Genomic DNA, 18162 nt, shown 5'->3' on the forward strand with positions numbered 1-18162 from the left:
GTTTTGTTATACACAAACATCTAAAACAATCACAAACCATACATGTGATTTAGATGAACGCTCCCACAAATGCTAGTAAGACTAAGTAGACCTTGAGTTGGTTGGAATTATCATTAACATATAGTTCAAGAATACATTTCGAACCTTGAGTTTAAGGGCAAGCAGAGGAAAAGCCCTAAAAGTGTTGGATACAAAATGATAAAGAATCTATTGAGACACCGTGAGCAACCCTTCTGATGAAGACCATGTTAAATGGTTAAAAGCTCTGGAAAGGCTCGATCGAGTTCTAGAGGAAAATGTGTTTGAATGCCATTATACTCACCTTAAGTGAGTTATAAAGGCGTTTAAAAGTGTTTTAGTGGACTATTTTGTTCTTTTGAAAGAGGATTACTTACCTTGGATTTCCATTAGTCCGAGGAGGACTCAACAGGTGACTCAAGTGCTGCGACTTCACTTTGTCTTATTCCCTCACATGGCTGATCAGCAGCAAGATCTGTTCAATAAAGACAAATATTCATTCAATCACATTCCTCAAATCACATATTCCCAATGACAAGAATACAGAAGTCAATTAAATGCACACATGACACAGCCAGATAGGTCAGCTATTGTCAAACTTGAATACATATTGATAGAGATATAAATGCTATTGGGCTTCTTATAACTGTCTTTAATGACACATTTAGGAATGCTAACAATAATCAAAAATACATTTATTGTTTTTTTAACCCCACAAATAAACTGCGCGATCACTTGTGCTTCCATCATTAACCAACAGATGGCACCAAGTGAAAGTGAAGAGTATGTGTAAGGAGAAATAACATAGGGGGTGTTTCTCAATGTCGAGGAAGGCTGCTCCAGAGCCACTATTTCAAGCATACTACGTCATCGAGTGCCGCCGAAGGACTGTTCCAATGTCCAGCATACTTGGAATTCGACCGAGGCCGGCGTACTTAGTAGCGAGAAATTTCGAGGCTGCGGGGGTTTTTCTCAATGTCGAGTACGCTTGCTTGGTAGCACATGTCTTCCGAGCATCTTGCTTCAGAAGCGAGGCAAGAATACTTCCAGGCATTCGGAAAACGAAGAGTGGAAAAGGCGAGCAAGTGTGCAGGTTTGCGTCATATGAGAGGCCCCGCCTTACATTTTCCGCCACAGATTTGGGGAAATTGGTCCGTGCGCAAAGCATTGTGGGGATTTTAAGAGCGCGGAGTCTACACATGTGCAGCCTCGAAATTTCTCCAAACTAAGTACGCCGGGCTCGGTAGAATTCCAAGTATGCTGGACATTGGAACAGTACTTCGGTGGCACTCGATGACGTAGTATGCTTAAATAGTGGCTCTGGAGCAGCTTTACTCGAGGTTGAGAAACACCCTGAGAAACACCCCACATGTGTAGACTCACTCCGCGGTCTTAAAATTCCCACAATGCTTTGCGCACGGACCAATTTCCAAATCTTTGGTGGAAATCGCGCTCCATTTAAGGCGGGGCCTCGCATATGACGCACACCTGCACGCCTGTTAGCCTGTTCCACAATTCTTCGTTTTCAGAGGCTAGGAAGGATTCTTGCCTCGCTTCTGAAGCAAGTGACTAGGAAGACATGTGCTACCAAGCAAGCGTCCTCGACATTGAGAAACACCCAGTTTGAACCCAATGACTGCTTAATAGACAAGTTAAAAACAAGTTGAAAGCAACAACCCTATGCCAATTTGACTTTTTCTGCAGAAGACAGTTAAAAAGATACAAAAATCTAATCAGGTGAAGCTTAGGCGCCCTAACTTTGACGTGCTCCACCCTTCATGTCCCATAATGCCACTTAAACCATGATCTTACATTAGTTGAGATTAAAACATTGGGGTTACTTTTTTAAACTTTGGGGAGTAAATAACAAATGTATATACCCTTTTAATCGAATAAAGGTATCAGCAGCGCTGTTATTGAACCTCATCGTATTGAAACCTTGAAACTCCAAAGAGTGAAGTTTCCTACACACTGAGGAAGCGATTAAATGTTTCAAGACTCTATAGAGCAGCCATGGGTTTTACAGATAAAGTGATCCTGAATAACTTCTTAAACATGGCTTTCCATTTATACAGTTAGACAGTGTGGACTACAAGTATTAAAGACAAACATGAGTGTTAAGGATGTATACACTGCATTTTGACACAGCTGCAATGGTTTGGCCTGCTAAAAGATAATGTACTTGAGATTTCTTGCTTTTTTGATAGAGTATCTTCATGGTTTAATGCGCTTACTGAAATTTGCTTTGGATAAAAGCGTTGGCTAAATGAAATGTAATGAAAAGCTCAGTGTGTGTGTAGGTGTGTGTGTATGTGGTGGCCACTCACTGGGTAATAACTGACAAGGCATTGGCTATGATCAATATGGAGTAGGACCAGAAAGCCATAATAGGAGGACAAATATCAGAGGAGAGGCAGTGTGGGCGTCTGTGTGTAATGGATGATGGAGGTGTTAGTGTTTGGGCCGCTGTGCAGTAAGTGGGTAAGCTGGTTGTTGGATGCATTGTGTGGAACCAGCAGGGTCAATGATGGCGATAATGGGAAAGGGTAAGCACAGTATTGGGGTTAATACTTCTGAGCTGGCCAAGAGATTATAGCAGCGTCTAAAATATGGAGGAGACCCCTCAGGGCAATGCTTTGCTCCCAGGCTTAACAGCAAATGGACGTCATGTATCAAATAAAGAGAAATAGTTCTTTTTTCTAATATCTCCCTGAGGACAGCAAGGATATTCTTCTGTTAAAAAACAATAAATTTTGTTATGAAAGTATTATAAGAAAAAAGCTATTTAACTAAGTTTTAGTTAGTGAATTTGCATATTGTTAAGAAAAAATATGAGAAAAAACGTGTCCGCTGTATCCTAGCCTCTTACTTTGTACGAGTACTACTCTGTTAGCTTTTTTCTTATATCAATCAAATGTCTTCAATGCAGATCACATCATTGATGCATTTAACAATGTCTGCCTGAAACAATACTCATGTAACAATGAGTTTTAGAATCATAAGCCCCTATATCTGGGTTACACTAGTCCTTCCTGCAATCCAGATGATGCCATCTGTGATAAAAGAGCAGTGTGTGTGTGTGTGTGTGTGTGTGTGTGTGTGTATGTGTGTGTGTGTGTGTGTGTGTGTGTGTAGCTTTCCAATCAAATGCTGAGTGTCTCTTTTCTCTTATAATCCAGGTCGGCCCTCTACAATGTTAATGCACCAGGACAGGGACTGACATACTGCTGTTTATGCTGATGGATGGTTTGAAACAAAAATTGTAGAAAAGGGAGAACAGTTGACGAAGACTAAAATAAAAACACATTTCTGACCAAACGCATGAGGACTATTTCTGAAAGTATATTGAAGTCTGCAGAAAAAAATGTGGCCTACTTTTGGACCTCAGAAATCCATTTGTTGAAACTATAGTGAGTAAATAAATTAGACTGTATCAAAGAAATCACTGTCAGGTAAAAGGCCAAACATTTGTCCAAATAAGTAATTCTAAGAAGATTTATTTGTACTAGTAAATCATTTATAATCATCATTGATAAAAACATGTGTTCATAGCAGGTTACAACTATTTCTAATGGAAAACTGATATATTATTATGCAATTCATAGAAGGCAGCTAATGAGTCATAGTCCATAAAAAGGACTGATAGATGCGGAAATAAAACACTGGATGTCCCAGGCTGGCATGATAGCTGTGATTGGATGACAGGAGTAAAGCTGCTGGCCAAATCCCCTCATGGCTCAAGCTGTGATTTGAACCTAAGAGATTTGTTTTCAGAGTGAACTCCGCCCCGCAGAGATGACTACTATCAATGTCCAGCGCACGACTGAAGCAAGCCAGCAAATTGTTTGTTTGTTTTGGATAAAACAGCTCGGACCAGACCTTCACCGCAGCTCCCCAGCGTGCTGACGTCAAAACAAACGTAGGTTGAACCAACAATCAAGCTAGCCCAACGGAAACTCTATGCTAGGAGAGATACTAGTTTGTTTTTTAACTGTCTTGTGGTACCACCAATATGTTGTTAAATATCCCATGTTTCATGTACGTTATTGAAAATGTTACCTGCTGTGTGAAGTTAAACGTTTAGTCAAGAAGAACAAACATTTCTATGAAAGGTCAGCCGCTCTCTGGCGCCTCCACAACAGCGATGAACGTCCAGCAGCTAGCATAGTAGCAAAGTGCGGATTTATATCACGCGGGGGATTGTGGGTAATTGTCGCCATAAAAACACTTTTTTAAATAGGCTATTTTTATACAATAACGACAGTCCAAACATGTTTTACACTTTGGTTGGGATCTTTGTATTGTCAATTTGTTAAGTTTACTTCCTAATAGTACATTTAAAAAAAATTGTTTTTCTAATTCTGCCATTAGCTTCATTTCAGAAAAAAACTCCTTTCTAGGCTTTCATTCATATACATTTTGACATTGCTTTAGTACACACTGTTGACAGTCAAACAATGTTGCTTACTTAGAAACTGAGAAATTGACCCCAAATGATGGTTTTATTTTATTATTCATATTTGATCAAAATTGCTTAAATGTGGGCTAAAGTTTTTTCCTGGTTCTATGGCTCCAAACTCACTGTCAGTGAAGCAGCTCTATTCTCCCCCGGGTAATTAAACATTCAGGGGTTCTCTGTGATTTGTTTGCCATGTTGCAAAGAATATTAATATTTATGGTAAGTTGATGTTCTTATTGTTTCTAACGTGCTGGCTAACCACAGTCGGTAATTATTGGTAATCACTCAGTCCCTTGTTTTACGTCTATTCGATAAAGGAGTGTAAAGTGACTAGCACATTTACCTGAAAAACTGCTACTTTTGTTTTATAACAATGAACTCGCTGAATAAAACAGCTGTTGCTTAGCATGTTTGATCCATTTTAAGAGCCCAAAAACGTACAATAGGTGTTCTACTTTGATAGGTGGTGATACATGTGACATTCAACAGCAATTGGCCCAGTCAACACACTCTGCAATCTTTTAAACTAATATAATCCAAACATCAAAGGCTAATTGTCTGCTGACTTAAATGTTAAATTCCGTTTAGATAACAACTAACAACATATGTATCTGTTTCCAGTGAAGTTGCAGCGAAAGAGAAGGAAAGTGCATGAAATAGGACAACGTGTTTGATAAACGTAGATATATTTTTATGAATAAGGCTTAATATGTTGATAGTTGCAGTGCAGGTTTTACTGGTATACAATAAGCTGTCCTCTGTCCCCCAACAGGTGCTGTGGTCGAGATGTGAGAGGAGGTCATGCCTTTGGTAAAGAGAAACATTCAGCCTCGGCACCTGTGCCACGGTGCAGTGCCTGATAGGATTGGCAACGAGCTGGAATGTGTAACCAACAACACGCTGTCCACCATCATCCGCCAGCTCAGTAGTCTGAGTAAGATCACTGAGACTACTATGTTCGTATCAAAGTATGTTTGGATGCTTGTTTAACGTGTGATTATAACAAGAGAGAAGCTTTATGGCCTGCTTCAACATCGTAAAAAAAGCACATACAATTACAATGATGCATTGGTTGACTTTTTATCAGTGCCATATTGGTGATGCAGAAAAGGGAAAATGTTCAGCTGATACCTATAAACAATAATTACTTGATTATTGGCTGATAACCGATCATTTCACATTTTTGTGTGAGCAAAAATCGGTAAATTAACTTTGTACAGTCTAAAAATCCAATGTGTACAGAGAAAGTGTGTTTTAAAATATGGTGGACAATTTCTAAATAAGCTTTAATATACCAACCTGTGTGTGTGTTTGTTGTGTATAACCGTCACTGAGTAAAATGGGGAAAGACTATTTTATAAAGCAAATGTTCTCCTGGACATCTGTTGTGCCTGAGTAGATAGACATAATCGATAGATAGAATCGGAGGGATGAAACCCTCGTTAATGGTCACACATGCAGAGCAGATGGCGCACACACAGTGACATTTGGCCTCTGCATTTTACCCATCCTAGGAGTCTACTAGTAGCTTATGTGTTTGTTTTGTGTTCTTATGTGTGTGCTCATATGTGTGTGTGTCATGGATTTAGTGAAGTTACAGGGCTTAGAGTTTACCGTAAAGCTTTGTATCACAGGCCGATAAGATGGAGAGTAAGTGGGCGGAGACACAGGCCGAGCTATTCTAATGATAGCTCCTACATTAAGAGGATCTGAGCTGTCTGACGTGTGCCATTAATGCTATTATGTGCAGTCCAGGGACCAAACACTTTATGGATAATCCAGACATAATGTAGATTCAGAAATATACATATGACAAATTGTATGTGTCATGCCCTTCATTTTTTATCTTGGGTCTGAAACACCTTTTCATTTCCTTCCTTCCCTTTCTTCCTGCTCTGGTTGCAGGTACACAAGCAGAAAATGTTTTTGGCGAGCTTTTCGACGAGGCCAACACTTTTTATGTGCGCGCCAACTCTCTCCAGGACCGCATAGACCGCTTGGCCGTCAAGGTCACACAGCTGGACTCCAGCGTGGAGGAAGGTTAGTTCACTGGAAATGATGTCTGTTGTTTGAATACCTTCTTTTTCTTTTACTCTCACATGCTTTCTATTAAACGTGAAACCTCTGTGTTGCTTCTGTGTAGTTTCCCTTCAGGACATTAACATGAGGAAGGCATTTAAAAGCTCTACTGTGCAGGACCAGCAGGTTTTGTGTCAAGACAGCATACCCAACTCAGTCGCTGAGATGCACAACAGCAGCGACAAGCCTCCACCCCTCAGCACCCTCACTGCCTACAGGTAATGCACGCATTGTCAAATCTAACATCTAAAATGGTTACGTTTCCAGTCATCTCATTTCATTTGTGAAATTGTGATTAAATACAGAGAGGATTCCATTGATGCGATGAAATACTACTCAGACCCGTCGTACTTTTTTGAACTGTGGAAGGAGAAAATGCTTCAGGACACAGAGGACAAGAGGAAAGAAAGGCGGAGGCAACGGGTGAGAGCATACTCTACCCACTGCTTTATGTTTTATACTTTTATTTGTAAGATGCGTTCTCATCATCCTTTTCTACCCACCTCTTCCAGGAACAGAAGCGATGTGTGGAGGGCAGCACCCTTCAGCGCGAAGTGAAGAAGGTGAGAAAGGTTCGAAACAGAAGGCAACAGTGGAACATGATGGCCTTCGATAAAGAGCATCGTCCAGATCATCGCCACCCGCAGACTCTCCGCCAGGGGGCATCATCTGAGGGCTCGCTCTCTCCAGATGGCAGGTTAGTGCTTTAGATGCAAACAAGATCATTTGTTTCTTTAGATGAAATCAACATTCTAAATTTCACAAACAGAGAATAATACTGGATGATACTGAAAAAATGCAAAACATGAAATACCACAAGGATTGTCTGGACGACCTAAAATATCATCCCTCTGTCCCTCTCAATCTTTAGTTTAACATTTCTAAGGAAGGCAACATTTTTCTTTAAAAAAATACCTGTAAAAACACTGTTTTATGCAGAAATATGTTAATCAAGGCAAAAAATGTAATTCTGGAAACTGTATTGAGGGATTTGGAGGAATACAATCTAAGCTTTGCTTTATTATTTTTCGGTTGATCCTATCTTCAATATCTTTGTTATGTAAGGCTTCACTTTCGATATTATAACCACAAATCCACCATCTGGATATGTGAAAGCAACTGTTATTTTTCTTTGTTTATCCAGGCCTGACCTCCCAGCCTACCCCATCCCTCCAGTGCCTGCTCAAACTGCTTATAACCGTGCCAAGTCACGTGATTACGTGCCCGGGAATGCACACCCCTCACCACCTGTGGAGCATGAATACCACAGCATTGATGTCGACTACAAGAGAGTAACCTACGCCACAGCAGAGCTTCACGCTGCAGACCGAATTAATGGTTCAATGCGGACACCTGCAGATTACAAGTAGGTTTTTGTTGCACAATCAGATAAATAAATATATCTCCTTATTTCTACTGCAATATAATCCTCTTTTTTTAATTTCCAGCTCCCCCCCTCCTCCTCCAGGCCCACCCATCTCATCAGCCCAGACAGCCTTTGGTTTTCCTCTGGGTGCTCTACCACCAACGCCACATAATGGAGTCTTGCACGTAGGCCCCGGCTATGCACTTCCACCAGTACCTCCTCCAGGGCCACACATGTTTCTTCCTCCCCCAGGACCTCCACCTCCACCTCTCCCTCCCCCAGCTGCACCCTTACACCTAGTAGGACACAGTGAAGGCAGCAGAGCTGAGGCTAAACCTGTGAAAGATGCGAGAAGTGACCTGCTGTCCGCCATCCGCATGGGTGAGTTAGGACTTGGCACGTTTACATACCAGGAGAGTTTCAAATACACATCAAGAAAATGCAAAAATACTCTTCTGTGAATATTATATGTTAAGAACTTTTATTGTGAAAAGGTAAAAGCGGATGAACAAGGTGTTGATTTCACATGAGCTTTCTCGGTCTAGTTGAAAAGGGAAATAACGTTTTTTTTAGATTAGCTTCAGTTTTAATTTTGTATCCTCATAAATACAGTTCAACTCAACATATTCCCCATATAGCAAAAGCTCAGAAAAATCGACTTTGCTCCAGAAGAAGATGACTACAATGCTATTTCGCTGTGTAAAAATCAAATCCTGTTAATTAAATCCCCTCCATAAATAACCCTGGTGTGTAAAATCCTTTATTTTGCATTTTTTCCTGCAGGACTATATGACCATATACAAATATATTGTGTATGTACAATATTTGATTTGATTTAATATACTGTATTTGCTTTTATTAGGCATCCAGCTGAAGCAAGTTCAAGAGCAGCAGGAGCAGCAGAACAAGCGGCAGCCGGCAGGGAACGACGTGGCCACCATCTTGTCCCGCCGTATTGCGGTGGAGTACACTGACTCTGAAGACGACTCTGAGCTGGATGAAAACGAGTGGTCAGACTGACCTAACCCAAAGTGTAGCACCTGGATGAAGCTTTGCTTTATTGGATCTTTAGAGCAAACAAAGCAAAACTGTGAATCACTTTCTTTGGCTCCATCTAGTGGACTCAACACACCAACCAACTGCTGTCACCTCATTTTGTATTATTAATGTCCTGCCACATTAACTTTCATGAAGAATTTGCATGAGCACGAACTTCTACAATTCAAAAAATGATAATGTAGGCTATCAATTGAATGATAACTGATTGTTTTGTTTTCTACCACTGATTAAATGTGAGCCAGTTTGTTTTCTCACTTTTTTCAATCTCAAGTGTGTGTTCTAATAAATGTCCTTCCCTGATTAACTGACACCTTGAACACAACAAAACCATTGATGAAATGTGCAGTAAAGCTTAAAACTGAGGTCCCGGTGCAAGGCCTTTTTCACCTTTTGACGTGACAGAGTAAGAAAAGTACAGCCATGAATAATGAAACGATTGGCTATATGCCATTGTGCTACTTCAGTTTCGGGATCCTGGTACTGTGCAGGCTGTCTCACTGTCATGGTTTACTGGGAAACTTGAGTAGAGCAGAACTGTCACTGGAGGTATAGGTAACAACACCCCTTATTGTTGCAGGACAAAGTGTTACATTTTATAATTTATTTTCATAATTTTATGGAATTACACATCCCTGGTATAATGTTGGACTATGAGTGTACCCCTGCCTGTATTATGTGTATGTTTGATGAGTAATTCCATTCAATGTTTTGTATTTGCTACCTCATTTTGTGAACCATGGTATGTATAGTAGGGTCTCATGACCAATCAGAATACAGTATTGTTCTGCCATTATATAATTTTGTGATGTGTTTTTGAAAAGGTTAACATATCATTAAAAAACAATATTACAAGAAAACTCTCAATGAACTATAATCCCACAGTAGCAACAGGTTACAGGTTACATGTTAATAAACTAAAACGGCTGTTTTCTTGTACCTGTGTTTTTTAGGGGTTTATCCCAGTTATAGTTGATTCACCCATAAGATAAGCCACTCAATGTGTTATCACTTTACTTTACAGTTCATGTTAGAAGATGCACATTAATTTACTTATGACGTTTTAAAGGGGTTAGTGTGTCTTTATTGAACAAGGAACATGCATGAAAATACATTACTCTCAAGGAGAGAAACTATGCAGGCCTGTCAGTGTTTAGCTAAAAGCTAATTCCCATCTGCATCTGGCTTCACCCAGGTATGTACCATTTCTAGCCAAAAAAAGTAAAATGTAAAAAATTGCAGTTAGACACATTGGTCGTTGATGTTAAACTAAATTGAAAGTATCCTAGTTTGTTGGGGGTGAATGTTTCATTTAAATCCAGCAGAGGTCAGTGTCTTTTATAAGGAACTTATCGTTGACTAGGAAACTGTGGAGCTGCGGATGCCATCTTGGCTCCACTCAGACAGCCAACCGAGTGAAATCAGCGGAGCCACAATGGAGATGTTTTCTTCCCGTGACAGTCCGGTGCCTGGCAGGTGATTAACAGAGTGAAGCTCCTCCTCAGGCTGCTACGTTGGAGACTAACCTGGAGAACTGCATATTAAGACAAGGTAAAGACATCTATAGTAGCGATATAATATGAGATTATAAATGTACAAACGTTTGTTATTTCATGCCAGTGTTGCACCAAATACTGCGCAAAAAAACATTTATTTAGCTTGGACTGTCTGTGATGATGATGAAGATGAAGAAGCTAGTGTATGCTAGCTAGTAACCTGACTTAAGTCATGTCAGCATACATAGGCAAAACGCAGCTTTACTCAGCGTTCAGTGTGCGTAGTACTAGAAACCAACATAAAGCTACTATCTGGCTAGCTAACATGACCTCAGCGATTCACAGGAGTACCCAATTGTAGCTTATATTCGACCCTGGGTGAATGGAAAACACATCTAATGCGCTAAAGCCTCAGCTTACCTTGTGACCTAGACTTGGTCATTTATTTCAGCACTGTGCTGGCTGTAATTTGTCATAGCATCATATTAGTGTCCATATCGTCGTGATGTGAATCTGTCATTAGCTATGATGACGAGGTACTGCATGCTATCAGTGTTTTAAACGATGTTTAATGGGCCTTATGAGATAATTTAATGTAAATTAACAGCATCTGTGTCTCATATGAATTCCTAATTTTTTGCAGGATATAACCAAGATCAAGATGGATACCTCAAAACTTGCTAAGATCCAGGATGAGGATCGAGAGAGCGAGTTTGGATTTGTTCATGGGGTTTCTGGACCAGGTGTGATTCATTGCTCCTCTCTTTTAGTGAATATATTGTGTTGTTTATCACCTACAATGTCAAACGCAACTACACAGATACAATTCCTTCTGAATCTTTCAACTTTAAAAGACAAAATAACAGAGAATATATAAAAACGACACATCATTTTCTCCCCGGAATACAATTAAAATATGTATTTTTTTTTTCTGAAATGCATTTGTACATATATGCTTCATTGTTAAAATGTTTCACTATTATTAGTATTAACACTGGGGATGCAAATTATAATTCTTTCATTATGAATTTCTGTATTTCTACAACAGTGGTGACAGCGACAGCGATGGCCGGAGCCGCCATGTACGAGCTGGTCCGTGTAGGTCACAGTGAGCTGGTGGGAGAAATCATCCGTTTGGAGGGAGACATGGCAACCATCCAGGTCTACGAGGAGACTTGTATCCTTTCTGCTGCCTTGTGACCTTTCTTTGTAGATAGACATGTCACAAAGCCAGTCATCATATTCCTTAAAACTTAATTTATGTTATTAAGTTACCAAAGACACATTTGAGAGCTACTTCACTTATTGATAATGCGAGTCTGAATATAAAGACAAACCCTAATATGTCAAGGCAATGCTGTTTGATTGTCTTTTCTTAACTCGATGCCACAGCTGGCGTGTCTGTCGGTGACCCTGTCCTTCGGACGGGAAAGCCCCTCTCTGTAGAGCTGGGCCCAGGCATCATGGGCTCCATCTTTGACGGTATCCAGCGTCCACTGAAAGACATCAACGACCTGACTCAAAGTATCTACATCCCAAGAGGAGTAAACATCGGTGCTCTTAACAGAGACCTCAAATGGGAATTTTCCCCCGGCCAGAGTCTTCGGGTAAGAAGAAAAACAGAGTGTGCTGTGAATGTCTGTCCTCTGCAACCATTCTGACTAATTCATCTCCTTTGCAGGTCGGCAGTCACGTGACAGGCGGTGATATCTACGGCATCGTGTATGAGAACTCCTTGATAAAACACAAGATGATGCTTCCACCTCGCAACAGAGGCACTGTCACCTACCTAGCCCCACAGGGAAACTACGACATCTCTGTGAGTGTTATCTCTGGAAGCAAAACTCTATCGTTTGGGAAAAAGCTATTCCCAAGGCTGATTTTCAGATTTTTCCCAAATTCAGGATGTGGTTCTTGAACTGGAATTTGAAGGCATAAAGGAGAAGTTCACCATGATGCAGGTGTGGCCTGTTCGACAAATCCGCCCAGTCACAGAAAAGCTACCTGCTAATCATCCGCTGCTGACCGGGCAGAGGGTTCTGGACGCACTTTTCCCGTGAGTGGTCCATACCTCAGGATCTGTTTGAACTTTTTTCCATTATGAACACTCATAAAGGCAGTTTTCACTTATTTTATTCTGTAATAAAATCAGCAAGCTGCTAATTAACGTTTGTGCTTTGTAGTTGTGTGCAGGGTGGAACCACTGCTATCCCAGGAGCCTTTGGGTGTGGAAAGACGGTGATCTCGCAGTCTTTGTCCAAGTACTCCAACAGTGACGTCATTGTGTACGTTGGCTGCGGAGAGCGTGGAAATGAGATGTCTGAAGTGCTGCGTGATTTCCCAGAGGTAGGTGGAAGAACCAAAGAGTTTTTCAAATTGTTAATAAATGGGGAATTTCAGTACTGATCTACTTTTTTTTTGGGCTAAAAAGGACAAAACATGTAAAGAGAAAAAACAGAACAATCCTTTACATTTTATTTTGTTAACACTGCGCTTGTCCAACAGCTTACTATGGAGGTCGATGGCAAGACTGAGAGCATCATGAAGAGAACAGCACTGGTTGCTAATACATCCAACATGCCTGTGGCTGCCAGAGAGGCCTCCATTTACACAGGTACCAAGCATTCACTTTATTATGAAAAGGGTCCTTTTATATATATTAAATGCTATTATATGATCATTAAAAATGAAAGAACTAAGATCATTCACCTCCATAAGAAATTGTGTAAATGCCCTGAAATCACCTCAACAACTAAAGTAAATGCCTTTTTTAAGTATTTCCTCCTTTTTGATTGTTTTTGTAAACTGTATTATAATTACTTCTGCAGGGATCACACTGTCCGAATACTTCAGAGATATGGGTTACCATGTGAGCATGATGGCCGACTCCACGTCCCGATGGGCCGAAGCTCTGAGAGAAATTTCTGGAAGATTAGCTGAAATGCCTGCTGGTAAGTTCTTGATGGATGTGGTTCATTTATAATGATTTGCAAGGACTCTGTGACTCGGGATGCATATCGTTGACTTTTTTACAATACCGATACCACTGAACGATACCGATACTCAACCGATACATATCGTGATACTTTGAAAATGTATCATCCCACAATTACTCCCATGAAGCGCTTTACGATATAGTTAACATGTCAAATGAATATTAAATTCAATTGTGGGACTTCTTGGACCTTTTTAGTACTGAACAAACAATGAAAAATACATTAAAAATATGAAGAAAACCGATTATGGAATATCTTTTATAACAACCGCCATCAGGTGTGCTGCGTGAATAGCACATCTTGTCAATGCAAACAGACCGTTAGAGCACCGTTATAATTCATGTTAAACCAGAGATTCGACTAGAGAACAAATACATAATAGAATAATGGTCATGAGATCTCGGCATTGCACAAAGTAACAAATCTCATCTTTAAAATCAACATTTACCTTCACTGGTGAGAGAAAACAATCCCATCAAAGTTCATTTGTGGGACTTTTACCTTTCTAATATTGAACAAACAATGAAAAATACATAAAATATGAAGAAAAACGATTATGCAATCTAATTTATAACGCCCGCCATCACGGACCATGGACTCACTTTTAAAATTTAATTTAATTTTTTTTTTTTTTTAAAGCTTCGAAACCGGATCTGATTTCGGTACGGTATACCGTAGCCACCAGTAACCGGTATTTCGGTAATACCGGATACCGCTATGCATCCCTACCTGTGACACAGTTTTTGTATGTTGTTGTGTTTAGACAGCGGGTATCCTGCTTACCTGGGCGCCAGACTCGCCTCCTTCTATGAGCGCGCCGGACGTGTGAAGTGCCTGGGAAATCCAGAGAGGGAAGGCAGCGTTAGCATCGTAGGAGCGTGAGTGGATATACTTTTTTTATCCCCAACATCTGCTATACAATTGGACACAATGCATAACATTGAAATGTACTTATAGTAGGTGGATTAAACAAAGACCAAGGATTCTAAATGAATTTCATACCTAAAACTTCCTGTGTCAAAGATTCAAGTTTCACAAACCTCATTGCCGTTGCCTTTTAAAATGTACTGAGACCAGTGCATGGTTGGAAATCAAATCAAAGTTTTGTAGCTACACAGCATGTTTTTGGACTGCCTTTAGTGTTCAACTTCCTTTACTTTTTATTATGTGTGATGTTCAATGTGATTTGTGTTTAAAGGTATTTGACATCTAGAGTTTGTGATTAGTTTTTTTTTGTATTCCCTTTTTGGTAACAAAACAAACCTCAGCTCAGCACTCAACACTTTTTTATCTGACTGACTTCTCCTTAAATTCTGTGCTTTCCTCTTAGTGTGTCTCCCCCTGGTGGAGATTTCTCTGACCCTGTCACTTCAGCCACATTGGGCATTGTTCAGGTGAGTGATGGCTTTTGGCTCTTTAGCCCTTCGTCTTAACATTTGACCTTCTAAGTTTTTAGTTAAACATTTGTTTTTGTATTTTGTAGGTGTTCTGGGGATTGGACAAGAAGCTGGCACAGAGGAAACACTTCCCCTCTGTGAACTGGCTGATTAGCTACAGCAAATACACACGCGCTCTTGATGAACATTACGACAAACATTTCCCCGAGTTTGTTCCTCTGCGTACAAAAGCCAAGGAGATCCTACAGGAGGAAGAAGACCTGGCTGAAATCGTACAGCTTGTGGGCAAGGTGAGTCCGACTATAGATTATATAACATGGTTCCCCTTTTGAATTAATTTCTACATATAATTTCCCAAATGCATGTATTTTACAACTAGGTAATTGCTGCTTTTGGTGTGAGAAATCTGTATGAGGGGCTTCTGTTAGTCAATCATTTATTTCTAAGCATGCTAACCTGGTTAATCAACAACTCTGAAAAGAGAAGATAAGTACTGATCTGTAGGAACTTGTTTTGTTCACAGGCTTCTCTTGCTGAGAGCGATAAGATCACTCTAGAAGTTGCAAAGCTCATTAAGGACGACTTCCTGCAGCAGAACGGTTACACCCCCTACGACAGGTACAAAACAAAAGAATCTCACCAACCAAAAACACATGTTTCACCATCAGAAGGCTTGAAATGGCTCTACAACCTTTTAAATAAATAGTACATTGAAAACTTTTTTTCTCCACAACAACAATTGAAGCAAACAAATTAAATAGGGATTTTCTTTCATAAATATCCTCCCTCAATACTTACTAGGCACAAGGACGTACTTCAACATCAGCATCCATATATATATATATATATATATATATATATATATATATCAGTACGATGTGCCTATTTGTTACTTCAACTTCTTATGTTTGTCAATATATTTGTTCGGTTTTAATTATTTTGATCATTTATTTGATATTTTTACTTTAATTATGTTTATATAAATATCTTTATTATATTTTATCATTTTAATTAACTTTTTAGTTTTGCTTCTTATTATATTGATCTGTTTTTGTCTAATTTATATTTTATTTTATGACATTATAAAATGGAGCAACTGTCAGAAAAACACATTTCCCATAAATACACCATATTTTTATTCTGAAACCAGGAACACATTGTTAGAAAATATTGCCTTTACTACAGCATCTCCACATGTCTTCTAAGACACGAGTTGATTTCTGTTGAAATCATGGAATAACAAAAAAATGCTGAAATAGTTTTGTTTTTCTTGTTTATTCTATAACCCAAAACTGTGAGTTCACACATTCTTCTGTCCACACACGCAGGTTCTGCCCCTTCTACAAAACTGTGGGCATCCTCTCCAACATGATTGCTTTCTACGACATGGCCCGGCACGCCGTGGAGACCACAGCTCAGAGCGACAACAAAATCACCTGGTCCATGATCCGGGAGCACATGGGAGAGATCCTGTACAAAATCAGCTCCATGAAGTTCAAGGTACGCCATTGTTCCTCACTTTGTGTTGGAGATAAATGTGTCTAGTTATACTCAAGGTAAATAACTTATTCGCTGTCCGTTGGATTCTTTAGGACCCTGTGAAGGACGGTGAAACGAAGATCAAAGCGGAGTTCGCCCAGCTTTTGGAAGACATGCAGAACGCCTTCAGGACCCTGGAGGAATGAGTTACCTACCTCTCAGTACATCTCCCAAATATCCAAACCCCAAATATCCAAACCCCAGTGCAGTGAAACATTGTTTGGCCCGTGTTCTTAACGTCTGCCTCAGTCATGTGAACTATTGAATTCCTCTGTGTTTACATCCCCTTGTACATTCCTGCACACGTTTCCATTTCATTTAGTTGATTTTGGACTCTTCTTTTCTCATGAACACCATACTGAAAAATGCAATCTGCTCTGCGGATGTAGCAACACTTTCAGCCCATTGCATTGCACTTATAGATCTACATCGTTATGTTGTGGTTAAAATCAGTGGGCCCCAGTATGATGCTGTACTTGCACTCAACCAATCGCTGCATCAATGACAGGCAAGGGAGTTTATTTTTCTTCAGATGTGGCGGGGATCAATACAGATTATTAATCAAGTGGGAAATGCGCACGGGTAAAGGGACAGATACACTGCGAAACTGAATATCAGAGGGTAAAAAGTCTTCAAGCTCTTAAAGTGTGATAGTGATGTTGTGGAAAATATACTTGATATTATGTGCAAAACTGTGAATGAATGATTCTGTTAGAGTTGTGTTATAAAATATGTCTCTATTATATTTGTGGGTTGTTGCTGTCTCCTGAAATAAATGTTTAAATGACTGGCAGTATGTATTTATTCATCATGAGCATGGGGAGTGTGTTGACAAAGTTGATGACAAGATCACTTTCAAAATGTATATTTCCAGTTTCTCCAAAAATGTGCAGACATTGATTTACAAAGCAAACTTCACTCCTCTGAAAGATTGACAGTAAAATATATTTGATTACAAATTGTAGTCGTCATAAAGTTTATTTAAATAAAGTTTTGGCTTTGAAAGCTCAGAGTCTGAGTACTCACCTTAACTGCTCCAACTCATGAACACACAGATGTTCAGTGAAAGACTTTCACCTCTAGGTGGCGCACACATGCTGTTTGAATGCTGCAGGGTGACGGTTAGAAAAAGGCTTGTTTTGTTTGAATAACAATTTAAACCATTATATTGTCCATACATTAGGTTTGAGTAGCTTTGGAAGAGTAAGCTAAAATATAGATTTTCATTGACTATAGTGTAAATTACAGTATATTATGTCCATTTAAAAACTGTTTGTCATGCCTGGATTGAATTACCATTACCTTTTTAGGCAATCATCCATAACAAATGCTTTTATTTCACATTTAACATGCTGTGCCAAATTTTGTCAAATTAAAACCTCCTAGGACTCTTAACCTTTTAATGGGCACATACAAAAAGGCTAAATTAGACATTTCATTTTTGTAATATGACCCTTTTTTACCAATTTACACTGTCATTATACCTGTTTTTACCCATATTACAGGCATCTAACACAGATTACCTCCACTGTACGCTGTAATTACAGTTTTTGAAGAAAAAAAAAGCAAGGCCTATATCCCCTTTATCTGTCCACTCACTTGTCACTTTTTTTTCAATCCAAGCATCTGTTTTAGTTTGCTGATGTGAAATCCTGAGCATGTACTCTTGGCCCGACTCGCAGCATTAATTCTCCCAAAATGGATTAGAGCCCTTATCTCGGGTTCCGGCCTCCATCAAGTCTAATGGAAGCTCATG

General features: G+C 39.6%; 2 protein-coding genes and 1 long non-coding RNA gene across 6 annotated transcripts in view; 2 read left to right on the forward strand and 1 right to left on the reverse strand.

Annotated features, from left to right (window-relative positions):
- Positions 1–4200, reverse strand: part of LOC307017756 — a 27929-nt gene extending 23729 nt beyond the window's left edge. For all 4 annotated transcript variants that reach the window (XR_013802243.1, XR_013802244.1, XR_013802245.1 and 1 more), the window contains exons 1-2: positions 4078–4200; positions 396–493 (exon numbers count right to left, since the gene is read on the reverse strand). This is a non-coding gene — a long non-coding RNA (uncharacterized lncRNA). The remainder of the gene's footprint in view (positions 1–395; positions 494–4077) is intronic.
- On the forward strand, positions 3685–9869 carry wasf3a (WASP family member 3a). Its single transcript, XM_079647512.1, has 9 exons — positions 3685–3937; positions 5250–5411; positions 6383–6517; positions 6621–6774; positions 6862–6979; positions 7069–7253; positions 7701–7922; positions 8005–8303; positions 8785–9869. The coding sequence occupies exons 2-9, from the start codon at positions 5279–5281 to the stop codon at positions 8940–8942; spliced, it is 1404 nt and encodes a 467-aa protein (XP_079503638.1). The 5' UTR covers positions 3685–3937; positions 5250–5278; the 3' UTR covers positions 8943–9869.
- A 477-nt stretch (positions 9870–10346) lies between these two features.
- LOC307017742 (V-type proton ATPase catalytic subunit A) lies at positions 10347–17194 on the forward strand. The gene is made up of 15 exons (XM_079647504.1): positions 10347–10529; positions 11118–11217; positions 11523–11651; positions 11867–12081; positions 12156–12293; positions 12379–12530; positions 12658–12820; positions 12980–13088; positions 13303–13425; positions 14234–14348; positions 14801–14864; positions 14954–15157; positions 15391–15485; positions 16196–16367; positions 16460–17194. Exons 2-15 carry the CDS (start codon positions 11136–11138, stop codon positions 16550–16552), a joined length of 1854 nt encoding a protein of 617 aa, XP_079503630.1. The 5' UTR covers positions 10347–10529; positions 11118–11135; the 3' UTR covers positions 16553–17194.
- The last annotated feature ends 968 nt before the right edge of the window (positions 17195–18162 follow it).

The sequence above is a fragment of the Notothenia rossii genome, assembly GCF_949606895.1.
Source record: "Notothenia rossii genome assembly, chromosome: 9".
NCBI lineage: Eukaryota > Metazoa > Chordata > Actinopteri > Perciformes > Nototheniidae > Notothenia > Notothenia rossii.

Excerpts from the sequence above, each read along its gene's own strand:
- LOC307017742 (XM_079647504.1), top strand. The coding sequence starts at position 11,136 with ATGGATACCTCAAAACTTGCTAAGATCCAGGATGAGGATCGAGAGAGC. Across the intron at positions 11,652-11,866 it reads CCAGGTCTACGAGGAGACTT|CTGGCGTGTCTGTCGGTGAC; the intron begins GTATCCTTTCTG and ends TCGATGCCACAG. Across the intron at positions 15,158-15,390 it reads TCGTACAGCTTGTGGGCAAG|GCTTCTCTTGCTGAGAGCGA; the intron begins GTGAGTCCGACT and ends TTTTGTTCACAG.
- wasf3a (XM_079647512.1), top strand. The coding sequence starts at position 5,279 with ATGCCTTTGGTAAAGAGAAACATTCAGCCTCGGCACCTGTGCCACGGT. Across the intron at positions 6,518-6,620 it reads GGACTCCAGCGTGGAGGAAG|TTTCCCTTCAGGACATTAAC; the intron begins GTTAGTTCACTG and ends GCTTCTGTGTAG. Across the intron at positions 6,775-6,861 it reads AGCACCCTCACTGCCTACAG|AGAGGATTCCATTGATGCGA; the intron begins GTAATGCACGCA and ends GATTAAATACAG.